The following is a 24,013-nucleotide window of genomic DNA, read 5'->3' as shown; positions in this document are numbered from 1 at the left end:
GAAACGTAAACGATAAGAACTGATATGATATGTCTGCACTTTTTTTCAAATCATCAAGATTCCCTGTACAGGGTACATGAGGATATACTTAAGTATCGTCATAATAAAAGGACTCGTTAGGGAAGACATACTTCATCCTTATAGTACATGTATGTTTACAGCTTTCCTCGCGAAAGCTTGTCGACCACAGGTTTATCTTATTTTTCGTCTCTTCACGTTCCGTTCGTTGTCGTTTGTCTTTTGTAACTCCTTTACCTTTTTACACCTCACCTCAAAAGCTAACATTTGCTACCGAAGCAGACAGTTGTTCCTGCTCAAACCATACAGTACCAGGCATTCAAAGTCGGACGCTTGAAAATCAAACAATCTTTTCACTTTGAGTTAAGTTATTTTCTTCTTCGAAGGAGCTAGCGACACGAAACTTCACAGGGGACTTCTCCAACCTTTGTTCTTTGTGAATATGCAAAAAAAAGAATCAAAAAACTTCAATTGCGGAAATAATGCGACACGAATGAAGAAAGTCTTGTTTTGAGCCAGGCACTAAAAGTCGGACACCTCATTTTATCATGAATTTCTCGGTGATATGGAAAAAATAGTCATGTATCAATATGGCACAAGTAAACTAAGTTGGTAGGTAGTAGGTGACCATCGAGTGTAGTGGAAATTTTAGTCACTGAAAATGTCTCCGATAGGTTTTAGAAAAATCTTCATACGCAACATGACTCAGGGCAAAAGCGTCCAAGAAATTAATGAATTAACGAATATAAGTCGGCCAAGAGTGCCTGATATTATTAAGATATATAAAGCTAGCTGTAGAGTTCAAAATAAAACTAATAATAGAGAAAAAATACATAAAATTAGCGATCAAGACGGACGGAACATTATTAGACATGCATGGATAAAGAAGTAGAATTTTGATCCAAGGTATCACTTTTATTTTACTCAAAACTTCTAAAACAACCATGTTGTAGCTAGATTTGATTATTTAGACAGGTTTTGTTTAAAAACGAAACAAAAATCAATCTTTATGCATCAGATGATCGTCAATATATAAGGAGGAAAGCTGGTGAATCTTACGATGAAAAGTTCACCATAAAGACTGCGAATCAAGAAGGGTGGATACATAATGATTTGGGATCATCCTAAAGGATCCTAAATTTGAATGCTAGTCATAATATCAGAGATTCTTCGCTCGATTCGTTCCACAAGTAAATCTTTTTGGTTTCTTTCATTCATAGTTTCGTTTCATTTGTTTACATGCATGTAAATAAACAAGGCAAAACAAAAAAAATCTCACTTCAGTTTCCTGCCGCTTCCATCTGCCGATGCAAAGATAATTAAATTTCGAATTTCGATCGTGAATGCCTGACATTGTACGTCCAGTTTGCATAGGATGCGCTAAGAACCCTTGGGGAACCGTCTGTTGCGTAGGAAGCAGAATTAAACAGAAAAAAAACAATCACACGGGGATGAACGGCAACAATTTGGCGAACCCAGCGCAGGACCGCGTGTGATTTTTATGTCGATTGCTAACAGTGGGGAATCCCCGGTTTTCTCGCTCGGTAAACTCCCGGGGACGCCAGTTGGGACGCGTGCAGTGTTTACCTTTGCCGCTCGAGATAGAGAGAAAGACAGAGAAAGCCGTCGTCTGGCGGGCAAATAAAAGGGCACAACGTGGTGCATCAAGGCATCAGTTCAGCGAACAGCTTCCAATCGATAACCGATCGTACTCTCAACGCAACACTCAACCCAAACCGCATTCAACATGAACTTCAACAAGATTTTTGTCTTCGTCCTGCTGGCAGCGCTGGTGCTGGTCGGTCAAACCGAAGCCGGCTGGCTGAAGAAGCTGGGCAAGAAAATTGTAAGTCACTCAGCAAGCTAGAAGAAAACGTGAATGGTGTACTAATATTTATGTTTCCCATTTCGCATCCGCAGGAAGGAGCCGGCAAGCGTGTGTTCAAGGCGACAGAGAAGGCGCTTCCAGTCATTGCCGGAGTGAAAGCCCTGGGTTAATTGACCGCCCCCAGTCCCCGTGAAGGATGCTCATTTTTTCTTAGTTCCATACCCGCCGTAAACAAAATATGCCTGCCACCATGTATCGATTGTGATATCAAAACATTTTCTACCACCTTTTTATAAATAGAATAAAAATCTGTGTTGTGATCAACACATACACTTAGTAAAAATGAGTCTTTTTTAAAGAGGGAGGAAAGTTTCCTAATCTTGATTTGGTACTCATCCCGGCATTGCACAACAAGAACCAAACAAGTTTCAATACCCCAACAATGCAACATGAATCCGGAAGAACACCTAGGTCATGCTAAGGAACTACTAAACTTATGCTTTATTTCGACTAACTTAGCCCTATACATTTTGTTCTTCTGGCTGGGAGACTGCACGTCACCATCGTGACGATGGTATCGCAGGATGGCAGAAGCAGCGAAGCTAACTGTAACCTAGACCCGATTTACGCTCAACTCCGGCTACACGCTCTTCGGATATTTGTTTTGTTGCGCGTATTTTTATCACGAACTAATTTTCGTTTCACTTGCTAAGTGTTACGTAAAACAGAAAAGAGCCGACCGTCGTGTGAGGTTTAAATTTTTTTTTCTTTTTATGTTATTGTTTAAGATAATTTTTATGTTTTCGACGTGTCTTTGCTACAGCACAACGAGCCAACGGCTTTGCGGTGTGTTCCGCTCTACATCTGATGATGCTGCACCTTGCACTGACGCAGCGCCTCGTTGAAGCCTTCGCAGAGCGTCAGGTCATGCTGGTTCTGGGCGCAGGACAGGAACTGTTTCATTTCCCAAGCGCACGGACCCGTCTCCCCGGTCGCGGCCGGTGCCTGGGCGTACTGTTGTGGAGCGGGGGCGGCTGCGACCGGGGCCGCTTCCTTCGAATCGGAACCGCTGAACATTCCCGTAAGTGCGTGACCGACGGTGTGGCCCTAAAAACGGAAACCAAAATGAGTACGCACATACTGCAAGCTGAGGTGGTTCACGAGGAAAAAAGGGGTCAGCGTGCTTACCACAGCCGAACCGATGGCAACACCACCGGCCGTAGCGGCCATCTGAGCCATCAGACCGGGTCCCTGCGAGGGGGCAGCCATTGGCGGGGCGACGGCCGCCGGTGCCGCATGTTGAACCATGGGTTGCTTTGGCGCTGGCGCTGGTGCCGGGGCAGCAGCAGGCGGGGCTCTAAAACAAAAATAAAAAGAAAAAAATTAAAAAGATTAGTTCACTTTCCAATATGTAATTGACATCGGGATCGGGATCGGGAACGGGGATGATTCACGGAGAAATGACGATGCACTCCCAAGAACTTGGCACAAATGATAAACAACATGCAACAGCACCTGAGGATGATGAATTCCTATCGTCGGAGAAGGTAAACAGTGACGTCTCGTTCAAAGGTCACACGCCCGCCCGAGCACGAGACACCAAAACATATTTGCGCAAAATGTGTCGGTCACGTATATTTCGCTTCCCGGGATCGAACATTCTCGATGGTCACGATTTTTCCTTCCGTTTCGCGCATGTTGGAAAAACGATGGCAAAGCATTGCGCCAGCTTATGAAATAGGGCAACAACAATTCGTCACCGAAAAAGGTTATTCTTCCGGGTTAGACCGCAATTGGGTAGCGAGTGTCCGATTGGTAGTTCGATCTCAATCTGACACCGATCATGATCATCCGATATGTCATGACAGGACAAAATTTATTTATTTACAACAAACCCGTCGATCATTATCAGTAGGCACAGGATTATTTGTGTGCCAAAAATAGAAATATGCAGTAAAAATGTATTAATTTACTCAGAAATTCGTAATCTAATGGTTGATGGTTGAAAACCAACCACCCATCTCTGCGTGTGTGTGCGTATACGTGGGCTGATACACCAGCCATCCTTTCAGATCTACAATATCCTTCAGATTCTGGAAAAAGGAAAAACAAAAGGACAGCTGTGGACCTAGATTGATTATGAATCAAAAATACTGTCGGGGGGCATGCTGGTTTTCTTTCTTTTTTTTTTCAACCTGATAGAGCACTTGCTGCTAAACATCACGTTATGAATTTCATCATCCTCGTGTGGCTTGACGGATTTTCAACGCAGTAACACATCTGTTGCGTAACGATTTTCTTCCAGAACCTACACGACGGAAGGATGGCCATTGCAGCTGACCACCTTAGCTGAAACCTTAGCAGCCCGCACGCACCTAACCTCAACTGCACCGGGTTCGATTCGATGGGACGATTTGTTCCGAAAATTACCTACCTACGGGCCGCCGGCGGTGGCGAAGCAGTTCGTCCTCGTCGTGGCATGTTGACTAGATGTTTGTTTGATAAAGTTTCCGCTTAGCACTTGTGTTGATCGTAGCAAAGGGATGCTCGTAGCGCACCTTTGAAATCACTTGCACTGCCACTTGTACCTTCCTTGGATAGCACTAGTAACGATTGGTTGGATCCTCCGGATCTTTTCCTTATTTTATAGATCGGATGACACAGGAGTACACTTTGATGGAGCTCTTTCTGATTACTAACCTATCTTTGTGTTCTGGGGGGCCTCGACTTCGACTCGAATGACGTACACAATTCCAGTGTTGCCAGTTTGGTGGTTTGCTTAAATTGCCCATAGATGGCGCCGCAATTTTATTTGTAAACGTTCAAGCTAACCGTTGCTCGATAAGAACATTCACGTTTGCCTTAAAATACTATTTCGCACCGAAAATAAAAGAAATAGTACAATGCAGTAGCATCGTACAACATCGTAGTAATGCTTCCTACAACTTGTTGAAAAATATATCATTTCTAGACAGAAAATAAAATCAACTCAAATTAACGTAATGGTACATTTTAAGGTTTAAAAAATGCTCTAACTACCAGAGAAAACACCACGCCAAAGGTTGTGAATTCGAATCTGGTAATACGAACAGCTGACCACCGATCTACAAAATACCGTCTTTCGGTCTCAATAACTCTTTTCGGAGAGATTTCACTAGGGAGTGTTGTGCCAAATCAGATAAAATAGAAGCAAGCTTGATATGTGGTTTCAATACCGAATTTTGAAAATTCTCTATCTACGCTTCCCTCGGAATGTTCAGGTTAGCAATGAGCTACGACTGTATCATCCAGGAAAGCTAAAAACGCTAAAATCAGAAATGGCTTCCGATGCCTAAAACAAAACATAACAAGGAACAATAACTTCAAACACAGCGATATTTGAACTGTCCTGTATTTTAATTCCTCCGCTTGCACTTTGGAAGAATCTAGATCAAAATAATTATGGTTTTATTTCAACATAAGCATTAACATCAACATTCGTCACCTAAAGCTAGAAAAAAGATTGCCTTTGACGTGTCGCGGAGCGCCTAAACATGTAATGCCCGACCAGCTTCCGTTTTGCGCATTCTTGCAATCTTGTCTGCTTTGTTAATATTTGATAATCTGTAATCTCTTTCTTTTTTTCTTTCTCTCATTCTCTCTCTCTTCCTTTCTATCTATCTGTTGCTCCTTCACTCGCTCTCTTTCTTTGCTCGGTTGGCTTAAACCTATCTGCCAGCTTTTACTCCGTTAGTTAGTTGAAAATGAATACTGCTAAATTGTAGCTTCAAAATGCGTATGGGGATGGTTGTGTTACGCGCTTTACTACTGAAACAAAACAATATTCCTCCAAGCAAGGGCTCCTTTCTTTTTTTATCTGTCAAAATTATACGTTTTATTCATACATAGTATTTGCAAATTAATGCATCCTGTTCCATCTATGTTTCTATAAACGGAGTTAAACAAAATTAAACATGATGGTTCTAGTTAGCTCACGTCATTTTTAACTAGCGATCAATACGCCGCCTCACTTGTTCGAGAGAATTTAAAGGAATTAATGTACTTGACGGCGTGGGTTCGAATTCCAACCAAAACCGGACGCTCCTCTGTATGAGAGGACTAAATATCCACGTACACAAAGGTCTAGTAAGCCCTTTAACGGACAGACGTGACCAAGACGGTCATTACGCCAAGAAGACGAAGAACGCGAAGTAGAAAATATAAATCCTTCCAAGCGGTCCTGGGCGTCCGCATTATGAACAATTTTGTAAAATATTCGAAAAACATGAAACGAACTTTCAAATTACTGTTACAAATTATACCTCACGCCGTATGCGGTGCGTACCAACGAAATAGTCTGCGTGAGATTTGCTTTAAGTTTTATGTGATGAATGATGATAGTGGACCGTCTGGGCTGAATTGGTTGAAGCTGTTTGAGTCGGGTAGCAGTGCGTCGCCACCGCCAGCGGAGGAGGAAGAGGCCGCTGTTGCCTTCGAAGACGGTTTCGGCTGAGATTGTTGGAGTTTCTGATGATGGTGCTGCTGCTGCTGCTGCACGTCATACCTAGCGTAAAATAATAGGTAAGGAGTTATCACATGACGGCGGTTTGGCGAAAGCATCTCTTCGAATTCGTGCTGTGTCATGACTTTGATCTTATCATCATCGCACATGTACCACATCAGCTGCTGTTGCTGCTGCTGCTGGTGGTGGTTTAAATCGTTCACGACGTGCCGGTTGTGCGTGTTGCTGATCGCGACGCTTGACGGTCCGAGATTGGGTGTCGCACCGTCGCCATTCATTTCACCCAGGTGAAAAGTGAGGTGGTTGCTGCAGTTGGCATTCAGCGCGCCTATCGAGCCCGTCGCAAGGGACGAGGCGTTGTGAAAGTTACCCAGGCGAGCCACGTTACCACCGTCGCTCAGACTGCCGGAGTTGGCCGTCCCGCTGCTGCCACCCACGCCGGTGGCCGTATGCGGGAACGGTGGATACTGACTATGGGAGGCGCTGTTTTTTGCTAGCAGTCCGCAACAGGCAATACTTGGACAGGGGCAACCTGAGTGCAGTAGTTTAGCCGTGCCGGGTCCCGAATTGTCTGCTCCTGCTGCCCCATTCATACCGTTGTTGTTGTTGGTGTTATTGTTGAAGGGAAAGCTGCCAAAGTTGTTCGCAGTGGGAGTGTTAAATGCGGCCCCACTAATACTGCCCAGGGGCTCGTTGGTGCCCAGCTGCAACGGCGGGAGTCCCGAGCCCGAGCCGGCAGGTGTTGCCGTTGATGTGTTAAGGTTCCCATTGAGCTGCAGCGCCTCGATGCCGTTGCTTGGCGAAAATCGATTGATTACATTATTCTTTAACTTTTTGCTGATATCACCTGCACTCGACGCTTTTTTGCCGCCGAACAGCTTCTTAAGCTGCCCGGATGTGCTTTTCTCGCTGCCGTTGTGTCCCTTGCCGCACGCACCACCACTGCCACCACCACTACCACTCCCACCGTTGCTCACGCCGTCCGCGTTAGCCGACTGGTGCGCTTCGAGCGAGGTGGCGGTCAGTAGCACCCGCCGCTGGCGATCTTTGACACAGTTGAAGTACTGCACCGGCGTCTCGAGCGAGCTGGTGTACGCGATGTAGTGCCCGACCGACATCCGCGCCCCAACGTGCGTTATCACACTGTACAGGCGATAGACGTGGCGCTTCTCGGCCTCCGGCCGGCCGAGACAGTCGCGGCAGAAGCACTGCAGCACGAACGGCGTGGGAATGTAACTGTTAATCTTTTCCATGTCGCCGTTGAAGCGCTTTAGCTGCAGCACCAGCAACCGGGGAAGAATGTCAAACGAAATAGTACGGCAGGCCTCGGTGTACCCCGAGCAGACCTCACAACGATACTTGTTATCCCCTCGGAAGTATTCCTGCGTGATACACGCATCCTGGTAGAAATGAAAAAATAAACACAATCAAAATACCAACATTGGAAACTCCATCCTTATCCAAACGGTTCAAGTTTAAAATTCCTGTCAAATTTGAATTCTACATGACTTTTATTATTTATGACACTTTTCAAAATTGCATTTATAGGCTACTACACCAATGTATGCCTTTGTAGAAATTTAAAGCGAAAAGAGAAAAAAGAAAGAAAGTCATTTTACGACGGAGGAAATCTTGTTTCCAAAGAAAAGCATTGACTACAAGTGAGGATTAATTTAATAAAGAATGTTAACCTTTTCTTCAATGTGATTCTATATATCGAAGCGGATCAGAGGGTATCCGATCTTTAAAGGCTCTCGTATTTGCACAGTTAAATCCACAGGATTGTGTACAAAATTGTAGAACGTAAGAATAAACTGAACAATATTTCCGGTCGATTTGAAACATGACCTGTACAATGTTATGCTAACCAAACTAAAAACCAATATTTTTGACAACAGCCGAGTATCACTGTGCAATAGACTTTGCTGTAACATGCAGCTTACTGCGTTTTCGTAACATATTATCAATTATACGCCCATCCGCGTAGCATGCATACCTGATAAAATTGTTGCGGGTTCTTGGCAGCCTCGTTTCCCTCGCCGGAAGTGATCGGAATCGCAATGTCTATCATCGTTTCCTTCTGCTCGGTGACTGTCTCGCACGACAGGCAGCGTGTCCGGGACACCGTCACGCCCTCGAAGTCTTCACAGAAAAAGTTCAAGCCGAGCGCCCGAATGCGGTCTTGCAGTAGCCGTTCGTCGTGGGCGCCGGACTTTTGCGCAGCGGACGCGTTCAAGGGACTAGCCACCTCACCGAGCGACGCGTCAAGTGGGGTGTTCGGGGTGGTCGGATGCAAGGAAGTAACGGCGCCGTCGACAGTGATGGATCTACCCTCCTTGGCCAGGGCCGATTTGGCATTTTTGAGTGACTCCTTGCGCCGGCGGAACAGGTTGCGTGCGATAAATGGGGCACTGCTGGATTTCGTTTCCGGAGCGGAAGCCGTGTGACTGACGCAGTTCGCGTCGACGATGTCTAGCGGGGCAGCTACTGGCCCAACCATCGAAAAAGAGCTAAAACAAAAGGTTGGAAAGTTTATTCGACGTCGCTAGGATCGGCCACAGCACTGCCAACAGTTCTCCTCATTACCTGTTCCTCAAGAGATCCGGGTGCTCCAGAAGATTCTTATTTAATGTTTGACATGACTCGCGCACACTGTCCAAGATGCACATCAGAAACTCGTGCGCATCTTGCTGCTGATTTCCCTCGAACGTCGCACTGACACACTGCACCGCATGAAGCAATCCGCCTGCATGGAACGGCTCGATGACGTCCGCTGTCTCGTTGCGCGCGAGATTGAGGAACAGCTCATGCAAAGTTTCACAGACGAGGTGCCGGTTGCTCTTCAGCCCACCGCCACCACTGCCAGCTCCCTCGACATCGCGCACATTACGATACGTACTACTGCCGCCAGCTGCGCTTCCGGTCGCGCTAGAATTAATACAATTTCCGCCACTCGCGGCGGCCGCCGGGCTGCACTCGTTGCCGATACCGTTGTATGGACCGAAGGTGCTTATGCCGCTGACACCTGCCCCGCCCGCTGCCGGCTGCGGGAAGTTGTTACCCGTGGCTGCCGTATCGTTCCCATTAATACTACCCAGCGAGGCCAGGTCCTTGCTGCTCCAGCTGCGACCGCTCGAGCCATGAACGCCCGGTATGTTGCGTCCGAGCGAGGACGATTTTGGTTTGTGCTGGATTGAGTGTGGCTGATTGTGGCCGTGCTTTTGCTGGAGCGCCTGTTGCCGATCGCCGTTCGTTTTTTGCAAAACCAGCTCCAGGAACTCCACCAGGTGATGTAGGTTGTGGGTAAAGTTGGGGGCAAACCTTAATGTGTACAGCACTGAGTTCATATAGCACGAGTTGCCAATGTTGCACAGGGTCGCCAGTGAGTTGCTCATATTGTGTGTTACCATATCATTCATGGCTTTGGTAACATTATTTGTACAACCGGCGGCGCAGGCAGAATACCGCTATCACTATGTTTTCCTGCAGTAGCCCAAGCAAATGGTGGTGCACCGGAAATCAATGGTGTAGTCTGGGAAATGGGGGAAAAAAATGCACAGTAACAAATTTATTAGATAAAAGCTGCTATACCAAACGGTTATGAATCTTATACGAATGATTTTTCTCATTCAATACATTCATGGCTTACTGTTTGATGATGATAAAACATCCCTCTCAAACGAGGTCGTTATCTCAGCATGCAATATCGATGGGCAATGGTGTTCAGCGGACTTTAAGTTAGATTTCATTAATTTCCCATATTCCTACATCTGAAAAGAGGGAAATTGATATAACAAATGTACGATGTGCATTCACTTCAAGCTCCGATGATTACTCAAACACGTACTCTATGCATCCAACGCGTTATATTTCGATTCAGGCTTTTAACGAAAAAAAAAATGCTGGTCAATTGCGAATTGCCGGCTGCTCAAGCATATTCTCGTATCCTTCCTTCCTACGCAGTCAAAGTCGCCGCCTGACCACTCGCTAAATGACACTTTTTATACCGCTTCGCTCGCAATATCTACGGATTATAATCAGATACACACGATGGTGAGTTTTGATCAAGTAGTAAATTTCAATTTTTTTAATGCTAGACGACCGCGATAGAGCATCTCTACAGAAAGAGCATCTCTATACTTGATCAACATCGGGCATGTAGCTCTCAATCAATAGCTTGCTTCAACAGGGGATGCTTTTCAGCGGGGTTGAATGAACGCGACATTTTCGTAAGCTATGAAGAAGCAGACCTTGTCAATTAGAAGATAGGAGCAAGTCACTGACAAAAATGTTTATCGGCTGCATATGAACCATCGATTGAGGTGCTGGATTTACATTTTTCTAAACTCATGCTGCATTTGGTGAACGAATCTAGAGTGCTGTCGTATATTGATTTAACTGTTCGTACTCAATTGATACAAGAAGATGAAGATTCGAAGAGTTAAAAAAAGACTAGTAACATCCTGCAGGACACTAGCACTAGCAGTTCGCAATGGTTTATGCAGGATAACAACTGTTCGATCAACGAATCAAGAGTGCACACTTTTGTTAACAATACGACACACAAATTTCTTTTCATATGATGAGCTGCCGTGTTATTGGAATCATCTTTTTGGTTGTTTAATTACCGCTTATGGAGTAAAATGCAATGCTAAGCAGAGCTTCAGTAATTGTGATGTCAACCATAACAAGAACTACGTCAATTTATTCCTATATGGACTAAACTAGTATTTCACAGAACTTTTTGCTTTACGACTTTGTAGCTATTTTCATTTTTCGTTTTAATGAATGAAGCAAATTTGGTAGATGTTAATTTGACACCTAAAACGCGGTTGACTGACAGCAGGTCAGTTTTCAGCGAACTGCTGAGAAGCACGCATATTGATCTAGATCTCACCGAAGCCTCACTCACTACATCAGTTTATGTTTATATGCGCTGCACAAAGGTGTTTTTAACATGTTTGTTAGAATATTTGGACTTGATTCCATTGGTTGGTAATCAATTATTCCTAATTTTATTGTAATAGATTGCTTTTCTCTTATTATTATTAACTGCACTGTACTTTCTTTGTATTAACATACTCGTGCTTTGCTGGTGAAAGTGTTTGTTTCTAGTGTTCATTTCGGCTAAACATCACAAAAACATGATTTTACATAAGATTTCTTTATATAACTGCTGTTTTTCCGTGTCTATTCTTTTAAAATATGTTATTTCATATTAAACTCTGACGAATAAACTGTCATCCACGCGACCTTGCCGGTTCCACGCTACAAAGCAAAAGATAACCTTGGATTCATGAACGTTCATTTACGCTCAATCGCTACAGGTTTAAGCTGGATTGAAATCGATCAGCTGATCAAGAAAGATTTGGATTGGAATCAACTTCTGACGCTATGTGATGCCAAAAGCTAGTTATTTATCAAAATATTTACAATTCATTTGTAGAAATTTGCAGTTATTAATACTTTTTCCCCGTAAAAGTTCTCAATGCAATCATTTTGGGATTTACAGTGTGAAACGAAAAGCTCAACCTGAAGGTATAAACTTAATGGTGTTGCATCTCACTTGCGTCAGCTAAACGTCATACATTGCGACGGTGGCGACCTCCTTTTCATTTCCGCTACGGGAAGACACGTACTTGCTAAGCACGCGAGTTTTGCCGAAAATACCGGAAAATCTGTTCATTTCGTGTCGGTTTTGTGTTACAAGTAAAGAACAATGGCTGGTGTAAGTATCGTTTGCATATCGAAGGTTGTTATATGGTCGAAGCCTGTAAATTCCGTCAGAATCTCATCACGCTTGCGGCTTTTGCGAAAGGATGGTTAGGTTCGCCGTCTGCGACCATTTACAAAAAGAATGGAACATACAATTCTAACCCTCGGTGCTCGGTGACTAATTTTAGGTATCATCTGGTTTGCAACACTTTGTCTAATAAATGCTTTTATTTGCTTTGTTTTCCGTGCCATCTGCAGACACTTTACACCTACCCGGAAAACTTTCGTGCTTACAAAGTACTAATCGCCGCCCAGTACTCCGGGGCAGCGGTGAAGGAGGCATCGGACTTCGTGTTCGGCGAAACCAACCGCAGCGATGCCTTCCTGGCGAAGTTCCCGCTCGGCAAGGTGCCGGCCTTCGAAACTAAAGATGGCAAGTACTTGACTGAGAGCAACGCCATCGCCTACTACGTCGCGAACGAGCAGCTGCGAGGCGCCAACGATTTCCATCGCGCGGAAGTGCAGTCTTTCGTCAGCTTCGCCGACAACGAGCTGCTGCCTGCTGTGCAATCGTGGGTCTTTCCAGTGATCGGCATCGTGCCGTACAACAAGAACAACGTCGAGCGTGCAAAGGAGGATTTGCGCCGCGGACTGGCCGTGCTTAACGCTCGGCTGCTGAAGCAGACGTTCCTGGTCGGTGAGCGAGTCACACTTGCTGACGTCGTAGTGTTCACAACTCTGCTGCATGCATACGAACATGTGCTGGATCCGTCGTTCCGCGCACCATTCAGTGCTGTCACTCGGTGGTTCACAACCATCCAGAACCAGCCGCAGGTCAAAGCCGTCGTCAAAACGTTCACTCTGTGCGCCAAGATTGCACAAGTAGATCCGAAGAAGTACGCCGAGTTCCAGGCCAAGCTTGGTGGCGGTAGTGCGCCGGCCGCCGACAAACCGGAGAAGAAGAAGGAGAAGAAGGAGAAGAAACCAGCAGCTGAGGAGCCAGCCGAACAACCAGATGCGGCCGAAGAGCTGCTCGCTGCCGAGCCGAAACAGAATGATCCGTTCGAGACGCTGCCGAAGGGCACATTCAATTTCGACGACTTCAAGCGGTTCTACTCGAACGAGGAGGAGGCCAAATCGATTCCCTACTTCTGGACCAAGTTCGATCCCGCCAACTATTCGATCTGGTACGGCGAGTACAAATACCCGGAAGAGCTCACAAAAGTGTTCATGAGTTGCAACCTGATCACCGGCATGTTCCAGCGCCTGGACAAAATGCGCAAGCAGAGCTTCGCCTCGGTCTGTCTATTCGGCGAGGATAACAACAGCACAATTTCCGGTATCTGGGTTTGGCGCGGTCAGGACCTTGCCTTCCAGCTGTCGCCTGACTGGCAGGTGGACTACGAAGTGTACGACTGGAAGAAGCTGGATCCGGCTTCAGAGGAAACCAAGAAGCTAGTCGCACAGTACTTCTCCTGGACTGGCACCGACAAGAATGGTCGCAAATTTAATCAAGGAAAAATCTTCAAGTAAACATTTGTTTTTCTACCAACGTTTGTGACCCTACTTTGCCTTTTTTGGTTCGTGCTGGTTTATGGCAGCCCAGCATGCGATCTTTTAGTAATCATGAAGTTTTGTTCTGTAAAGCGTATGAAACTCGGCAAAGGAGAAGAGGAAACTATATCTAACTTATAATGCATCCGGAGACGAGACGAGATACACAAGTGTTTGTGCTAATAAAAACGAAAATATACGCCAACCAAGCCAGCTGATTTCCAGTCAACGTCATCTTGTTTAATTGCAACATCGTCTGCCATCAACCATCCCCTCCCCACGATCCTAGATGGATGGTTTGCTGGTTCCCGAGCGCTTGCCGACGATACTCTATTGCCTCAACAATCAGCACTGAACAAATAAAATGGGTGAAGTCGAACTACTATATTGAACCTCTATGGTGTCTATGATTCACACGGCGTGAGACAAAGCGTGTCGTACGTTCGTTTCTTCGATTCGCTTCACTTTTGGGAGTTGAAGTCACGATAAAGTTACGCTCCACTTTGCGATTAACTTGTGCTGACTCAGTCAGCGTCTCTAATGCAATGAAGTAATGAACGTCCAGTAAATTACACATCTTGGCGATGCAAAAGCAAATTTAAATAGAACTCAAAGCCACTTCATGCTTTCAAAGATATGTAATTCCATTCTGCCATCCTAATTTCGTCCAATGTGAAAACTCAGCAATCGCACGTCCTTTTCAGTTCACAAGCACAATCAAGCGGACGGAGCATAAAAGTCGTTGCGGTAGTAGCTTTTTTTTTGGAAAAACTCGATATAAAAGTTAAAAATTAACCTGCTCTTATCGCTTGAAACAAATCAATTGAGAAGGTACGTTAGGAGTGCTTTTTATCATCCTCTCTAAAAAATGCGAGCTATACCCAAATTAAGACAAAGTGGCAGTTTGTTCAATCTTTCATCAAGTATTTTCAATTGACTGACTTATTTTACCTTTTTACTCTAAGGACCTCTCATTAGGGTTAAAACCCGCACTTTGTTGCACATCTATACATTAGACAATTTCCCACGTGTCACGTTGGAGATGGTAATTTAAATCGGTTTAGAATAAAATCAGACCAGTATCATTAAATAAAAGCATGCTTTCAAATTATTTCATGGTTCTGGCTGCTTTACTGCGACACCATGAAAACTAGAGGGTAACAAGCCTGACACGTGTGTTGAAACGAAATTGGTATTTTGAGAAATTCTCATCAGACGTTTCAGTAGTAAAAGAAAGTTCCGGCAATCGGGAATAAAAGATTTTATTCCTGAACAATGGCTTTCTCCCGGGTGTTAATCAATCTAAATTAATTTCAGGTCGTCGAATCTCGTCCTAAATGCTTCGATCTATGTGTTTGTTTTTTTTTTTCGCACAATGCTTGACTTTAGAGTTGACCTCCGATGCTGATGGAAGCGATAATGAGGCTCGATCGAAACGTGTTCATGCGGTGGGTTTGTGTAACAAATCAGAAAAAAAGGCAGACATCTCTACCAGCAATGTAACGTGTACGTCATTAAGTTTTCATAAACAACGTGGCAAGTCACAACACATTAGATTTACCACCAGTTTCCTTGGAGTGCGACACGAAGATTAAAAAAGAAAAAAAAATCAACAGTATCTTTAGCTGGCGGAAGCGCCCTTTTGTTCTGGTTGACCTGCCGTCACTGCAGCCAAGCCGGGCCTACGGTTGACCGAAGAAAAAGGTACAGCCGGCACGGTTCTCCGGTCCCATGATGACGCGCACTCGTCCTATCGTCTCGAACTATCCTAAGCGGTTCAACCGATAACCGGCCTCCTAGGTTTTTTTGTCTCTGGCAGGGAACCCAATCGCGTTGCATAGCCTAATCGCTCGTCACGGGCAGCCGATGTCGTAATTGGTAGCGCTATGCGTTCGTTTGTTTAGCAAGCCCCCTCCGTGCCCGCGATAAGGCGGCGGCCACGCATAGACAAATCATCCGATTCGTCGCAAGCGCGGACCGGGACAGGCAGCGGAAGGCCAACCTGATGCATCCCGACCGACTGCGGGCGTCCTTTCGCATGGGAATGTTTCGTAACCAGCAGCGTAGCCGTTTCCCGTGCGGTGCACATATACGCACGAGCCGTACGCACACATGGCGTCTGGGTGGGGAGCACGCACGAGTCGGCGCATTCGAATCGCCGCCATTTGGACGATTGGCGAAGGAACGGTTTGCTAACGCTGGACTGCATATTTGCATACGATTTGGCGTTGGCTCAAACTTCACCAAGATTCATGCACGCACCTATTTTCGCCAGAAACGGAAGGAAGGAAGGGAGGGAAGGAGGACAAAAAACAAAACCAATCCCCTGCCCCCCTGATCGATTAGGATTCCTGTGTGTGCCCTTTGCTTTGCCCTGTTCGGCGTATCAAGAGCCCGAGACTATACCCGGCGTAGCCAAAACTTGACTTTGTTGTAAACTTTTCTTATCTCAAAACAACCGTCCGCTCGCCGCACAGGCTCGTGGACTGAAAATTTAGAAGCAGAAGAAAAAAGTACACATCGCCACCAATTGGTCCAGAACGTGCCAATATAAATCGGGCGTCGGGCCCCAAGACGATTGGCCACGTTCGGTTCCACGTTTCGCGTTTTGGTTTCTTCGTTTTTTCCGGAGCAGCAGTGTAGAAGCGTTTCGGGTTGCAACTGCGTGGCGCGTGCTTGTACTACCTTTTCGTGCAAGTAATAGGCATCAACACCAACCGCGGTTGCGCCTGAATTAGTTCGTACCACGGAGTACTAGAGTCACCACATACTTCGGTCCTTTGCCAGGAAGTCGGATCTCGTTTCGTCAGTCTTGGTGGTTTCGTTACTTAGAGTAGACTGTGATAAGCCTCTGGAGCCTGCTCGGTTTCGATTTCGAATTTCGATTTCAGTGCGTTTTCCGCTTCCCCGCCTTTGCTTTGGAAAACCCCAATAAGGGCCAACCGCATTCACTACCGCGCGAACTAGAAACTAGGCCGGCGTGCTCTTCGGTGGATCTCATCGTTGGTGAAGTAGCACGTAGAAGAAATTACTGTCATTCAGAGCCTTGCGTCCTGCTAATTCTGCACCGTATTCCATCGTTTGGGAGAACCTTGCGTATTGCAGTCCATGCACCGTTAGCTGCGGAACACCCCAGCACGATCAGGTACTTCCGTTGTTTGTGTGTTTGCCAATACAGCGAAAAATCCGCACAAAGGTTACTTGCCATGTATCGTTTTCCGTGAACATTTCAATTGAGATATCCTTCACGTGTGGTTGATGTCCTGGAGAAACGCTTGTGTGCAGGACGCTGGGCGTATTCGGCAGAACAAGACGCCACAAAAGAGCCGCGTGAACGATAAAAATCGATACCCGACGTCTAGGTTGTTGCGGACAGAACGCTTAGTTTGTGTTGGGGCTAAGTGAGATCGATAATCAGCATAATTTAAAGTTGTTGCTTTCTATTTGGGGAGCTAGACGTGCTGCCAAGTTTTGTAGCTTAATGATAGGCAGGGTTTCAAACCGATAGTCAAACATTACCGGACCACAAACTACAACAAGGCAGATATATGCAATAATGTAATGTCTATTCCTTTTGCCTATTAGTGGTCGAAAAGTTACATCGATCTCCGTGTACGTCGCCTTCGGTGGAGATGCCTGCGGTTACGTTTAAGCAATGTACCGAACAGCCTTGCCTAAGTTCTTGTAAAATAATTTTCAGTTTTATTCAATTTATCAGGCAGCCGCTTTTTCTCGCTATGACGAACAAGTACTTGTCGGAGTTATAACACCATGTTGTGATTTTTTCCAGCGTGCGCGCGCACACACATTCCTATTGCTGGGGACACAAAAGGCACATCCAGTGCGAACAGCTTTTTGTCCTTGCCAACCGTTGTTTCCGGTGTGTACAACGCAGTACCGCACAGCCTCACCGATGACCTCTTCGTTGCGTTTCTGCACGATTATCACATGGTTCAACCATGCCGATGAGGACGCTGGGCATCGCAGTGGCATTCCTTTTTTTTTTATTATGACTTATCTGATTGGGTCAGAGTTTTTGGACTTCCCAGTAGTTCTTGGTTTTGTAAACACTACAAACGGAGCTAAGGCAGAGAGGGGCTCGAAGAGACACGCTTCAAATTAGGTTAGGCAATTTCGCTCCGACTGCATGAGAAGCAACCGGTCCTGATTCTGGTAATCTGCAATAGTTAAAGTGATCGGTAGGTCTTCCTAAGAAATTATAATGACCTGCACATTGCCTTAGCTGGGAATGCAAAGGGGTTTTCCAGTTAAGAATGGTGTAGCAACAGACTGCTTAAACGAGCTACGGTATTTGGAGAGACGTGCCCCAAATCAGATAACGCAATTTAGCTCCAAGTACATGAGCTGGCCGCTCAAATAAAATCAAACAGCTACAGGCTCTGAAAATACATTCTTAAAAATCTCGCAACTCCGCTAGGCGTTGCCAAACACAATTTACCGCCAACTCATATGTCCTATTTCTTGTAGGTGCACGTGCCGACTAGAGTCGCCTGTTGAATTCCCGTATCAAGCCCGTGCCCGGATCCTGCTAGTGGGGCGTTCGCGGTTCGCTATCCCTTCAGCTGCTAGTGTAACCGGTTGCTCCATACCAGCGACCCACAATGGCTTGGAATTTCCGGTCGTCCGTGTCGACGGAGGAAGAGCGAGACGAGTGAGTACTAGTAGCAGTATGGTTAGTTAAGGGTTGTCGTAACATCAGCCGACGGTGATGGCAAAAACACCAGCCTACCCACTATGCACGGGCAATCTCATTGTTTACTGACACGGTTCCAGCAATAGAAGCGGTAGGAGCCCGTTGATAACTCTATTGGCGCATCGGGGCGCATTCGAGGCACAGAATTTTTCCATTTAGACATACATCTCACCCATCCACCGCGCCATGTCGATGTAGTAGTAGTAGTTCGCCATGTCGATGTGCCAATAGTTCGCGCGAAACTATAAAAGCATCGATCTAGGCAAATTTCCGCCAGTCCGTTAAAAGCTTGCCTGCCCGGTTGACGGTTCACCAGTTATTCGCGGTTCGATACAGGTTCGATATCATCACGTGCCAGAATAGAAATATTTTTGCAAGTGACACCCCTAGGAGAGGGGAAAACATAACTGCCGGTGGTCCGAGTCACAATCAAATTATCTCTCAACCGGAAACCATCGACTGAAAGCAAATACCTGCCTTTCGGAGGAACGCTCCAAGCAGACAGGACAAGAGAGAGATGAAGGAAGTCACGGTTGGGATCTTAGGTTTTTGAAATTCACCTGAGCCTCACGGAACCGGTATTTAATTTTTTGTTTGTTCTTGTCTGGAATTTGGAAATGCTTTGAATTGATTACGAGGCTTTGCGGGTGAAACTTTTGTAGGGTTGGTCAAGGAAGTTTTGAACTATTTTTGATTTAAAAGGGTGCAAATCTGATTAGATATAGGGAATGGAATCATGCGCGCACACACGAACTCACACACAGGTGGTTTATTGCCGCGATAAGCCTAATCAAATCATAATCCTGTTCAGTCGCCAGGAGACGACCGATTTATCTCCGATATCGGGATGTATCATAAAACATTACGTTCGAAAAAAAAACGGCATGTAGTCCTCTGTAGCGCTATGTGTAGTCACGGGCATGTGAGTGTGAGTCCGTGCTGGGTGCGCTCAAACAAACATCAACGCCACACGAAGCGCGCCAAACGCCGCGAGCTTCAGCTGAGTTTGAAAGCGGTATGTGGCGGCTTGCCTTCTTTTTGACGTCGCACCAGCCGACCCGACTCTTGCGATCCGCGGTTTCAAGGTCAATCCTACCCTGTGTCACAGCTAGACAGTTTTAGCTGTTCGACGGAGCAAATACGACACGTTCAGGTTCCGCACCTAGCCTACTTTCGTTCGATATCTTGTGTGTATCGCGTATCGCGTGTTCTGCGGCGTTCGGCGAGCGTGCGTCTTCTCGGACTGCGGGGTGTATCTGTCCAGTCGGTCGGCCAATTGCGTCCTGATAAGTGTCTCTTCTGTGCCGACGAGCGAAGCACCAAAGCAGCATTGTGTTTTTCTGAACGGTTGTCTACTCACATCGCCATCGTAGGCCGGCGTAACGTTCTGTTGTTCCCTGAACAACATGAATAACATGATGCGGAAAGCCAAACCACTTCATGTCGCTGTATACCCTCGCAACGAAGAAAGTATTTTTTTGTATCAAGGGTAGATGAATGAAACCGGTTCTATCGAGACTCTTTTTACCTAATTGCTAGAAAGCGTGAGACTAGAGATGACGTGTTAACAACATTGCCGGCACCACCTAACCAGCGGGATGTTTTGATGCCGGGGTTTTGGAACACTGCCAGCGTTTCACAATCAGCATCTTACTTTTTTCCTTCCCGACAACCGTATCGAATCGAGCTGTGCGCATTGCGTTTCCAAAATCGAGCACCAACAAGAAGAAAAAAAGGCAATCCTTTTCCTTCGGTCGCCGGCGCTCTGTAAGGAAAACCCAGCCACGCGTTAAACAGAAAGAGTGATAACAGCTTTTTAAAACACACTGTTGACAGAGCAAAGAAACATACCTTTTGGAACCACCTTTTTGGAAGAGTGGCACACGAAACTGGTGAAATTATTATGTGAATCATCTTAGCTCAAAATCGGACGATTGTTTTCAGGGTTGCAAATTGGTCATTGTGATTCGTAAGCGAAATATTTGTGATTTTAGTACGTCTTAATACAAAAAAAAAAAGAACAGCTCATGCAAGCAAAAAGTGTAACACGTTAAGCACGAAGCCCACTAGAAGAGCACGTGCGAGTTATTTTTTCCACTGCCGCTTTTGCCATGGTTTGGTCTGCCTGAATTCCTTCAAGTTTTTTTGTTCTCGCAGTGACCACAGCCTTATAGACGGATAGAAAGCGTGTGCTTTTTAAGAAAGTGAACAACGATAGCTAGTAGCATAGGAGTAGAAGCAAAACGTTGCCATAATGGCGCACAACAGTGAGCAAGTGATTGCAAGCGATTTGCAGAATGCAAACTGCGATCAAAACAATGAAGAGAATGGACGGGTCGATGAAGGCGACAGCCAGGAATTGACCGAATCGACCAGGTAACTATGCATCAGTATACTACGCTACACACACGTTACACATTTCTGCTTTCATATAACATCGAGTTTTAGCGACTAGATCATTATTGGTTCGTTTGATTCTAACTCGCAGGTACAACGATGGTTCCGTCAAGTTGCGTAATCCCAATATCGAGCTGATGGACCAGGATATCCTATACCACCTGGCGCTGGGAAGTGGAAGCCATGATCTGCATGAAATGTTCGGCGATGTGAAGGTAAGGGCGGTCGAATTTCCCACCTGTAAATGATATGTAGCCGTTTAATGATTCGATGTCACCATCCACAGTTCGTCTGCATGGGAGGAACCCCGAAGCGAATGGAAACGTTTGCGCATTTCATCATGGATGAAATCGGCTACAAGCTCCCGGCCGGCACCCAGCTGCAAGATATCAGTGCATTTTCATACCGTTATTCAATGTACAAGGTAGGCGCGGCAGACCACTGTGAAAGCAAACCGAAGAGCATTAACAGCGCTCTGCTTTACGTTTTTCCAGGTTGGGCCAGTGCTTTCCATTAGTCACGGCATGGGCGTACCGTCGGTCGGCATCCTCCTCCACGAACTTATCAAGCTGATGTATCACGCGAAGGTGAAAGATCCCATTTTCATCCGTATCGGCACGTGCGGTGGTATTGGCGTCGAAGGGGGAACCGTTGTCATCACGGAGGATGCGTACGATGGATTGCTGCGAAACAGTTATGAGTTGGTAAGGTCCGCGCGTGCGGTGCGGTGTGACGATTTCCCGCAAATGACACATTGCTTTGCTTGTTGTTGTAGGCCATCCTGGGTAAGATTGTGCACCGTCCGGCGATTCTAGATAAGCGGCTTGTACGAGAGCTGAAATCGCTCGCTTCGAACGACGATCCGTACGATACGATCAGCGGGAAAACGATGTGCACGTATGACTTCTACGAAGGTAACTATTGGTACCTGGCTGCACGGCAAACAAGTAACCGCTTGTTGGTCTACCCCATTAGGTCAGGGCCGGTTAGATGGAGCATTTTGTGAGTTCTCCGAGACGGACAAAATGGAGTACCTCGAGAAGCTGCGCGACTTCGGCGTGGTCAACATTGAGATGGAGTGCACGATCTTTGCCGCGCTGACGCACTACGCCGGCATTAAGGCGGCGATCGTGTGCGTCACACTGCTCGATCGCCTCAAGGGCGACCAGGTGATGGCGCCCAAGGAAGTGATGAACGAGTGGCAGCAACGCCCGCAGATTCTAGTGTCCCGGCTGATAAAGAAGCATCTCGCCCAAATGGGCCGCCTGAAGTCGCTGGCCTCGACACCTTCGTCCATCAAGTCGCCGCGGCGCTTCAAGCTCGTGCAGCAGGAGTCGGAGGCTCATGAGTAAATTTTTCTCTTGTATATGTTATACAGTGACATACCGTACAATAAGGCTGCTTTGGCATTTGCAAACCTATTTCCGAACGAATAAACATTCGTGCCACAGAGCGGTCACCGTCGCTGCAGTGAGACTAGCCTACCTACTGTGGCTGTAACTCGAATGTTCGTTACCTCTGCACGATAGGTTCATTTTTGTTCGTGCAAATTTTTGACGAGGTTCAACTTAGACAAATAACAAAACAACAAATAAATTACACACATTCAGCCGCCAAATAGAATTTTCATGGCTAGTTAGCCACGTTTGTATGTTTGTCACTGTACTTGCGCTTTGTGTTAGCATTTACTCGCAGAGGCTTTTATACAATATTTATATATTTTCAAGTCAGGCAAGTGATCCACACGAGGAGCGAACACGTAAACGCAAATTATACACAAATAAATAACACAAATTTTAAGAAAGGGGAGCGCTTGTGAGGTGCATGTGCCTATGATGGATGAGGCGTGCATGAGGGAAACTTACATCCCCTCGCGTCGAGACGCTAGGGACGCGTGTACATCAAAGGATATCACAATGATTGGTCCTTGCCTTACATGTCAGAAGCAATTTGTTTACCATGTGGGACAGTTATAAGCTAAAAGACGTCCGGATGTATAGGCATAAGTGCAGCAGTACTATCAATCTGCTATCGTTGGTGACCAATCGCGGCGTAGGAGATTCTTCAAATGATAATTCCATTACTGTCACGTGACTTTGTGAACTATATTTAACAACTGCGCTGCGAGAATTCTTTGTTTTTACAATGTTCATAGTCGGTATACTTAGATTACTTTTGCCAGACGATCTCGAATATGTCTGGAAACAAAACTCGTGTTTCACCATTTCTCGCCAATGTGTGAATGGCAACTTATATTATGATTAAAACCTGTGCCAGATGTTGGAAGTTCAACTCTATCGATTTTTAAAAATTGGTTTCACTCCTTTGTGAAACACAGACATTCAAATGACAATTCTAGCCCACTTGCAGCATATGACTTGTAGCTCATCTCTCTCTCTCTCTCTTGTCTATCAACGTACTACAAGCAATAGTTAATTGTTTGAAATCCTATACGTCTATCATAATCTACCATGCTCCTTTCTAATATGGCGCACTAGTTCTACTTACTTCAGTTGGTTTGCTTTTAGTGTTTTGCTATGAAGGCAATGGCAAGGAATGATGGCATAAAGGGCCACACGATATGGAAAAAGTAACGAAGCTGTACATTTTATGTTAAACTATTTGTATTGTTAATGTTAAAAACGGAAATTAGCTTGTTAACAAATTAACGAATCAAAAGACAGCAATCGTTTCCTCTAAGTTCCAATTAGATTTTCAAGTTATCAGTTATTGGCAGACTTATACGACACAAGTGGATATAACGACAATATTATATCAACATAACTCAAATGAGTATATTATGCATGTAGTTGATTGCAGGTTGAAACTAACGAAATGTAATATTTATTCGAATTCGAAGTTATCAGCGTGAACCATTCGATCTGAGTTAATCTTAATAGAGGGCAAGTACATCGATGAACGTAGACCCTCAACTCCTCCCCTTCACTCCCTTCCCCTGTATAAGTGCAATAGAATATTGCATAATGTACAAAACAAAAAGGTGGCATCTCAGCATCCTAGAGTAAAACTGCCAGGACCGTTTAGTAGCAGAAATCGTAGGTGGTAGTCTGCTGCAAATAATATCATACTGCATACTCGGTACTTCAGAACAAAACTACGCATTGTAGTACAACAATATTCACGTTCAGTTAAGGTTGGGTGTAGGAAAAAAAAATACAATGAAATATCAATATTGTCCTTGAGAAATTAACGAATTACATACAACAATACGTAGCTTACATAAATGAATAAATTTGAGCAAAATAAAGCGGAACGAATGATGTTA

The 24,013-nt window shown here is 45.5% G+C and overlaps 5 protein-coding genes across 5 annotated transcripts; 3 read left to right on the top strand and 2 right to left on the bottom strand.

Moving 5' to 3' along the window:
- The first annotated feature begins 1,765 nt into the window (after positions 1-1,765).
- LOC131290679 (cecropin-A-like) lies at positions 1,766-2,016 on the top strand. Its single transcript, XM_058319841.1, has 2 exons — positions 1,766-1,864; positions 1,939-2,016. The coding sequence occupies exons 1-2, from the start codon at positions 1,766-1,768 to the stop codon at positions 2,014-2,016; spliced, it is 177 nt and encodes a 58-aa protein (XP_058175824.1).
- Positions 2,017-2,318: 302 nt separating this feature from the next.
- Positions 2,319-4,568, bottom strand: LOC131290569 (coiled-coil-helix-coiled-coil-helix domain-containing protein 10, mitochondrial). The gene is made up of 3 exons (XM_058319727.1): positions 4,281-4,568; positions 3,035-3,203; positions 2,319-2,953 (listed from the first exon to the last, which is right to left on the bottom strand). Exons 1-3 carry the CDS (start codon positions 4,325-4,327, stop codon positions 2,705-2,707), a joined length of 465 nt encoding a protein of 154 aa, XP_058175710.1. The 5' UTR covers positions 4,328-4,568; the 3' UTR covers positions 2,319-2,704.
- A 1,514-nt stretch (positions 4,569-6,082) lies between these two features.
- Positions 6,083-10,017, bottom strand: LOC131290700 (uncharacterized). The gene is given in 5 exon segments (XM_058319863.1): positions 6,083-6,337; positions 6,339-7,747; positions 8,344-8,857; positions 8,934-9,814; positions 9,997-10,017. Coding segments are annotated over 5 exon segments (2,964 nt in total). The 3' UTR covers positions 6,083-6,198.
- A 1,946-nt stretch (positions 10,018-11,963) lies between these two features.
- On the top strand, positions 11,964-13,821 carry LOC131291354 (elongation factor 1-gamma). Its single transcript, XM_058320556.1, has 2 exons — positions 11,964-12,075; positions 12,321-13,821. Exons 1-2 carry the CDS (start codon positions 12,067-12,069, stop codon positions 13,593-13,595), a joined length of 1,284 nt encoding a protein of 427 aa, XP_058176539.1. The 5' UTR covers positions 11,964-12,066; the 3' UTR covers positions 13,596-13,821.
- Positions 13,822-18,185: 4,364 nt separating this feature from the next.
- On the top strand, positions 18,186-22,732 carry LOC131290844 (uridine phosphorylase 1). The gene is made up of 6 exons (XM_058320028.1): positions 18,186-18,288; positions 20,819-20,942; positions 21,014-21,151; positions 21,222-21,431; positions 21,503-21,641; positions 21,703-22,732. The coding sequence occupies exons 1-6, from the start codon at positions 18,239-18,241 to the stop codon at positions 22,077-22,079; spliced, it is 1,038 nt and encodes a 345-aa protein (XP_058176011.1). The 5' UTR covers positions 18,186-18,238; the 3' UTR covers positions 22,080-22,732.
- The last annotated feature ends 1,281 nt before the right edge of the window (positions 22,733-24,013 follow it).

Source organism: Anopheles ziemanni, chromosome X, assembly GCF_943734765.1.
Source record: "Anopheles ziemanni chromosome X, idAnoZiCoDA_A2_x.2, whole genome shotgun sequence".
Lineage (NCBI taxonomy): Eukaryota > Metazoa > Arthropoda > Insecta > Diptera > Culicidae > Anopheles > Anopheles ziemanni.
Note: the sequence above shows the minus strand (reverse complement) of the source record. Positions and strands in the feature narration are given on the sequence as shown.